Source organism: Bombus fervidus, chromosome 16 (assembly GCF_041682495.2).
Source record: "Bombus fervidus isolate BK054 chromosome 16, iyBomFerv1, whole genome shotgun sequence".
NCBI lineage: Eukaryota > Metazoa > Arthropoda > Insecta > Hymenoptera > Apidae > Bombus > Bombus fervidus.
The window spans coordinates 8064536-8072347 of record NC_091532.1 but is presented as its reverse complement, the minus strand read 5'-3'; the positions used below and the strand labels follow the sequence as shown (position 1 = coordinate 8072347).

The 7812-nt window shown below is 40.2% G+C and overlaps 1 protein-coding gene across 2 annotated transcripts in view; it reads right to left on the bottom strand.

The window, feature by feature from the left end:
• Positions 1 to 2783: 2783 nt before the first annotated feature.
• The window catches only part of LOC139995679 (von Hippel-Lindau disease tumor suppressor-like), a 98184-nt gene continuing 93155 nt past the window's right edge, over positions 2784 to 7812 (bottom strand). For both annotated transcript variants that reach the window (XM_072019367.1, XM_072019368.1), the window contains exons 2-3: positions 5988 to 6335; positions 2784 to 5227 (exon numbers count right to left, since the gene is read on the bottom strand). In XM_072019367.1, coding sequence (XP_071875468.1) covers positions 4939 to 5227; positions 5988 to 6214 — 516 coding nt within the window. In that variant the 5' untranslated portion in view covers positions 6215 to 6335 and the 3' untranslated portion in view covers positions 2784 to 4938. The remainder of the gene's footprint in view (positions 5228 to 5987; positions 6336 to 7812) is intronic.

Sequence of the window (7812 nt, the reverse complement as noted above, 5' to 3'; positions counted from 1 at the left end):
CGTGGTCCGAACGTCACGGTCGTAAGACTTCCGGCAGGTGGCTCATTAGATTTCCGCCACTCTGTGACATTTCGCGGTGCGTTTAAGATCCATTAGGATCGGGCCAGATTAACGAGGTAGTAACCAGAGTCCATTTGCAGCGCATTTAATTGACCATAGTCCCTGCGAATGGCCGCAGACCAGTCTGAATCATCATCACCAATTCTCTTCGCAACGCTTCCTGGTCCATTGTCGACCGTACAATGTACGGCGAAAGGATCGAGACCAAGACGACAGTCTGCGCTTCGGAAATTCTTTAAACCATACCTCGCCGTTGTTCCGTCAATTTAAAGGAGTGCTTTATTCTTGAAAGCCTGTTCTTTGCTTTTGTTTCGCGAGAAAAGCTTTCTCGAAGTGAAGATTTGATTCACAATTAGATTCGACGATATCGTAAGAGAATGTTTACGGTATTGTTTAATGCGGAAATGAAAATACTTCACTGCTTGAACACAGCTTGGTTTTGCCATTAATGTCAATTATAATGTTGTTTTCTAAAATTGCTTCTTCGTATTGTTCAGCTTTCGTCAAGCTTTCTTTCGTTTATACATAGTAACGCTTTTCCACGACGAAGCGAGCCATCTTCAACAACCATACTTCCTCGCGTAACTTCCTAGTCACAACCATACCCCACCACTACCGTCAACTTGACTCCAGGTGGGGGAAGCGATCTTGAGGCTTCGACATAATCGGCGCGAGCTATAGAGACGCGGATCCTCCTATTATTCGCCGCAATGAGCGCGCATTATCGCGGTATGTTTCGAGCTGGGGTATATTTAACTAGGCTAATGGTTAATCAACGCACGTATGCACTTCAGCAGAAGGAAACATCCCGAAGGAAAGTTCTCGGGGATAGTCAGAGCGGATCGTATGCTTGATTACAAGCAGACGGGGGACGAGGAACCGGTTTAATAACTTCGTAACTCTACTTACGAATTGCGGAAACGAGGCCGGATTACCAACTGCTTGGCTGCGATTTTCACGAAGAAATTTTCTAGCTCTCTCTCCGTTCCTCTCTCCCCTCTCACTTTTTCTCTCTCGCTTCGTTCGTGGAAATTTTCGACACTTCCTACGAAAGAGTGGAAGCTCGAGAAACTCGAACTCGATCGATGGACAAGAAGACGAAGCGTTCTCCTTTTGTTCGAGGAGTTGGGATATTTTTCAAACCCATTCTTCTATTTTCATCTTGTTCCTTTATATCGAAAGAAGCGAGGAAAGTTCGAAACAGTGATAAATCGAAGACCAGGAATTTTTATGATGCTGATAGTTCGGTATTGAATAGATACCCGAGATTGTCGATGTTCTACTCTCTCTCTCTCTCTCTCTTTCTCTCTCTCTCTCTCTCTCTCTCTCTCTCTCTCTCTCTCTCTCTCTCTCTGATTAATTAGAAACCAAGTGGCTATTACATGGATTAAGGTAACTATGTTTTTAGAGAAATCGAAGGACGATATTTCACATTCAAAGTTTCACTCTTCGCTTTTTTCCAATATGCTTAATTTTATCTTGTAGCTGTTTCATCGATAAAAGATAATGTAAATTCGGCCAGTCGCGGGGAGACGCGTTCGCGAGGAGGCGCGTCAACGGGAGTCGTAAATTCCCGATTGTATCAATCGACACCACGAGCAGGTCAATCCCCGTATTTCTTTTGGGATAATAGGGGTAGTTCAGTTGGAATAAAACTGTAGTCTACAGTTTTATTAATATATATTTATTTTTATTTTGCACGGATACACACTCCCATACACAAGCGAAGTCGGTGAATTTGATTACTTAGACGGAACGTAGAGTTAATATGAATGCCCGATTGTCGTACGAACAGTTGACTTGACTGTCGCGAGGGCTTGAAGAGCCAAAGGAACCCGGGAGATGTGTGGCACAGACTGGCCTAGACTCGACTCACAGTTCGTTCTTTCGCCATCTCAGGAGTAGGAGACTTTCTACCGTCTTAGGTAGTGGATGATATTGTTTTTTGAGATGAAATCCCTTTTTTCTTTGTATACACATCCGCTCTTTCCGTATGGCAGATACCTGTTTTATTCGTGATTGTTACCAGTACGTAATAAATTCCAGGTGGTGGTGAATAGCCCGCTGTAAACGTAAAATACTTTTTGGGACTCTACGTCCCGTAATTTTAGTGCAGATCGATTGGTGGGTCCTTGGGTCTGTAGAATGTCAGAATAACGGCATGAGGGCCGTTGACAGTCAGGTAACAAGGGCTGACTTGTTGGCCGCTTCATACGGCGTAACAGATAAAATTTACAAAATTCCGGCGATGAAAGATTCCCCTTCCCTTAAAATAATCATTCATTAAAATCATACTTCGGAAGATTCTATATTTTAATTGTATGATTGGATTCGTCGTTCGAAGCTTTTATCCTGGATGTTTCTTCTTCGTCCTGGATGTTCGGTTTTACTCCATAACCATCGGGTCGACGTTGAAACGATAGCAGAATAGAAATACATAAATTGTTCAATGGCGAAGATTTTTAAACAGGATTAAATGTTTTTTTAGATAATCAAACAATGGCGTTCCCCATTCCAAGTGATTTCCCCTACGTCTTCGTTTTATCGGACAATTTTCCTGATAATCGTAAATCTTCTGGTCCGCAACCAATGGGAAAATGAAACTTAAAAACGAAAGGAGAGAACGATGTATAGGTTCATTGAGGAAACAATAAATCACTATTTTTTCTCATGCCGTTTAATCACCACAAAAGTGTTCACAAGTAAAAATGCTTACAAGTAAGGTAATTTAAATCGAATCAATAAAAAACTACCACAATGTCCTTTGTCACAAGGGAGTCTCTTAAAAAGTAGCAACATTTCCACCGATAGAACATCAGCGAATGTTTAAGAAATTTCATTACGAAAATATAGGATATGAAAAATATGAATGACTATCTCTACGGGAGCAGCAGCTCGCTCCTTTATGTACCTTAAATTAAACTTACTAATAACTACGATTAATCGATACTATAATAGTAACATTTGACCGTGAACTAATTATATGTATGAAACTGTTATCAAATGGTAAAATTGATAAAAATTAGTTGCGAAGGAAACGAATAAAATATTTGTTCCCTCGAGAGCCTACTTTTAATTAATCTACGTAGAATTAAAAAACGTAGATCGTTTTTAATCTCGCAATTAATTCAGAATTACATTTATCAGACTTTAATTACTTATTATTTATTGATTATTATAATCAACGAAGAGAAATAAAAGAAAAGAGGAAGATTACCAAAGCGGATAGTTTATCGATTATATCAGAAATCACGTGGAATGTGTTAATTTTCTCTGCGCTCCGAATAGAGTTAAACGAAATTTCAACGTGCAACGTGCATAACAATGCACGATAAGAATTATACGATATCAAAGAACTCAAACAGCGATACATTGTATTTGCAACGTTTTTAATATTTTCTACTTTTAATTATTTTCGTTGAATTATTTTTAATCTAATCGCGGTTTCTTCTATTGCCAAAAATTTCACTAGATCGAAAAGGATGAAAAAAAGTTTTTGTTTGGTGTCGTGTATAAACGATAAACGATCCATCATCGATCAAATTTAAAAGCGGCGATATGCAAAGAGTGAACATAATATACAAAAATGTTCCGCAGTTTCTAATAAACTAAACAGATATTTGCCTAGATCCTATACTTTAAATTATTTTCATAAAGTAAGAAATTTTGTCACGAAAATCCATAGTCTATTTGAATGTTACAATTTTTTTCTAAATATTAAGGGCTTTTTTGATTGTCAAAACAAGAGACAAATATATTCGGGAACCAATCTGGTTAAAAATTGTCGAAACTGGTGGTTTTTCCGCGGAAGGCGAACAGGCTCTGGAGGAATTCGGCGCGCGCCGATAAGCTCGAAACGTTCAAGCGATAAAATACATACATATATTACACGTATATACATATTGTACACGTATCGCGGTTCCGAGAGGGAAGCGACGTAACTCAACAGACTATCGTGGCTTTTCGGTGAATCGAGGCAAACACGTGCCGATCGAGCCAAACGTTTGTTCCACGAATTTGCGATATAGTTTTGTTGTAATCCAAACTTTCTCCTGGTGAAGTTTCTTCCACGAATTTTCATAATTTAATTTTTACAGATTTTTGTGTTCTTTTATTTCTGCTAAGTGTACTTGCATTACAATTTTAATATCACTCTTTTCGTCTTCCATGTAAAATCGAAGTGCAACGTTTTCATCGTTCTGAAATCTTAATAATATATCAAGACACTCGTATCTCACTACAACAAATTCTAACGAAATTCTGAAACGTTTCGTATAACTCGCGTAACGTATCTATAAAATATTCCCACGTTATGGCGTTCAAATACTTAAGTTACTTACTAAGTATTGTGTATTAAGTTACTTAATATATTAATTAAGTTACTTAATACACAATACTTAAGTTCCCACTCGCGTGTTCGTTACGACACTAACGAAACTCCGAAATGTATAATTCCTATGTGTTAAGTTCTCAAATACTTTCATGAGTCACAATACGGCGCTATAAAGCGATCAACAGATATGTAGTCGCTCGCGCGGTTTCTAACATCATTCGGAAATCCCTAGCTCGTTGCGTGCTCCCTAAAAACCAGCGGAGCCGCCAATGGATCCTCCAAAAACCGCCCTGAAATATCCCACCTTCCATTGAGAAGCCTCCAAGTCCAATTTCCTGAAGCTATGCCGCAGCAACCTCGAAAATCCAAAGTAAGTTCCTCTTCAAAGCCAATAGACCGGAAAATGCTTTCCCCGCGAAACCACCGGCAAACCAACCGCTATACTGGTAGAATCTTCCGACCGGAGTCACCTGAATATCACGATGGCGGAGATCCAGGGATCAGAAGACATGGGCTGGTACTCGCTAAGCCATACAAATCGATCGCTACGAGTTTTGAGTGTTATCGGATTCCTCGTCTTCCAGCAGCATGATCGCGAGCTCGTGCTGAAGGATCCTCGGAATGTCGAGCTGAAAGGCCTGTCCACAGTGCGTCAAAAGACGCTTGATGGCCCTCAGGCACATCTCGCGCAGGGTATAAACCGGTAGCGTGATGTAGACGTCGGTCCTTTGACAGCGACGCCAAGCCACCGTCATGGGATGCTGATGTCCCTGTCTTATTATCGACAACCGACTCGGCTCCGGGAAGAACACATCCTTCTGGTTCACTGTGTACCTAAAAACCCCCATCGTGCAGCCATCTGTCTTCCATTCGCCTGATAATTATGATCTAATCGTTGTTCACGAAGGAAATTCGGAGTTGCGTCGAACGAAGAAAGAGTTGTAGCGTTTGAAGCTTTTCCTGAATGGGGAGGTGGACTTTGAAGTTGTTTGTATTGGTTTTTGGAAGATGGGAAGAGAAGCGGTGATGTAATTTAATTTTGGTAACGAGAAGAGCGATGTTGGCTTCGATTGATGAAGCTGAATCTTGCAAAGTTGTAGTGGCTATCGCGTTTCAAGTTCCAATAGAGACATGTACAAGTACCATGTTTCTTATTCGATCGTTATAGCAGTTATATCCCGAATTCTAGTGCGAATTGGTAAGAATTGTTGTAGTACGTTTCTTCTTCACCGCGTTTATTACTAGTTAAAAATTTAAGCACGTAAAATCTCTGCTTCGATCTAAATGTATATTTTTAAACCAACTCTTTCTTCGTTCAACGTCCGAGCAAAACGCACAGATCCCCACAGAACAAACGCTAACCGCATTAATGGAGTTAAGTTCCTTTACCATTCGACCACGCGAATCAGGAAAACGCGAAGGGAAGAAGCAACAGACCCTATGATTCCTTTGAAATACGATCGACATAACAAAAGGAGAGAGAAAGTTAAGGTTCAAAAGTGCCTTTGGAAATTCAACGGATTTCGAGAGGATCCAATTTTTCGATTTCGAAGAATCTTCGAAGAATTTTTTAGGAATCTTCGACGAATCCTACCTGTCTTTGGTTTCTTCATCGACGAAGATCCACGGATGCGTAACGAACGTGTTGATGTCGGCGTGTTCGCCAGGAAACAATACACCGTAGCTGATAGCCTGACCTTGATAATCGATCCAGTAGAGAACGACGTTGTGCATCGTCTTGTTGACGAACCTAACGAGAGACAGGTACACGTTGTTGATCGAACGAAGCAGGGGCTGTTGTTGTTCCTGGCTCTCCTCCATTTTTCCGGCGTCTTTCTTAGCTCACTCTCTGATCAACTGCAAAACTTCACTGCACTCAAAATATCGCTCTTTTTTCCACCTTGCCACCTTCTCCTGCCCTCGAGTTATGATTTCGCGACGACTGAAAGCAGAAAATCAAACGCACCTGGGTTAATCGAGGGTTGTCTGATTCACGTGTATCGAAGAAGATTTTGATAAAGAAAAGCTTCACAGCATCTTCTTTCCGATGTTTGTGATTTTACTTAATACTTCACTGATTTTACTGCAAATAATTTCACTTGTACGTGTAACAACTGTTTTGTCGACCGTTCGCAGAGAGACGCGTGTCAACGGAAGTCGTAAATTCCCGTAAATTCACAAAACTGATCGATCCCCTATTTCACTTAAGATAATAGAGGTAGTTGAATTAATTATAACGCTGAGGTAACAGGTTATAATATGTTATGTATTTCCAACAACTTGTAGACAAGATGATTACGCTCTTTTCGTATATGTATATGTCGTGATGTCCTTGGAAGACGGGGCGTGTAATAAGTCTTGTTGCGAGTCGAACTTACCGAATTGAACCTCAGTCCAAGTGGAACTGCCCTTACATACTCCTTTCCGTATTTCTCAGGTCAATCCCTCTTCTTTTTTAAGGAGAGTTATTTAATTACTTTATACCTGTTATGTACCTGTAGCACCCGTTAGGTACACGTCCCTCCCGTGACTGTGGTTACGTTCAGTAACCCATTATGTCACTTCGAGCCTAACCCCACTGTCATAAATTCTCGGATAATCATTATTGACTTAACTCATAAACAGCTATTTCTCAGTTTTATTGTTTAAATACAGCTATAATAAAAAGTCTGGATTAAAGTATTGGGGACTTTCTCAAACATTCCGAAAGAAAGGCTCCGGCGTCCTTTCATCTCCGACATATATATACATGTATGTATCTGGTTACTGAACGTAGCCACGATCACGGGAGTGACGTGTACCTAACAGAGGTATAAAGCAATTAAATAACTCTTCTTAAAAACAGTGATTGATCTGAGGAATACGGAGAGGAGTATATAAAGGCAGTTCCACTTGGACTGAGGTGCAATCCGATACGTTCGACTAGCCCAGTGAACACGTACATCGAGTTCCTAATCGCAAGCGTCATCCCGTTGACCGTGTATTCGTTATCGAACCTAGATTCATCATCATAGACATCTCGATCATTCAATCATTGATATCATTTGTTAAATTTTGTAATACATTCTCATAAACAAACATCATCTGGTATAAGACACCTATGGACAACTCGCAGCAAGAATTATCACACAATATATAAGTATATGTTAATTAGTTAATTAGTTATCAAAAGTAGATGTAGTTAATAAATATATGTTGACTGAGTTAAAGTAGTGAACCCAGCGAAGAGATGTTGACTGATCTGTAGTCGTAAATCCAGTGAACTTCGGTGATGATGTTATCGCAGAGGAAAACTCTTGCTGGATGTTGGTCGCTCCACCACCGATCTCTTACAGGTGAAAATCCCGAGAAAAAATGGGAAACCCCACGTTACCCCACTTTTTATTTGATGGAGCAATAACCACAAGGAACATTTTGAC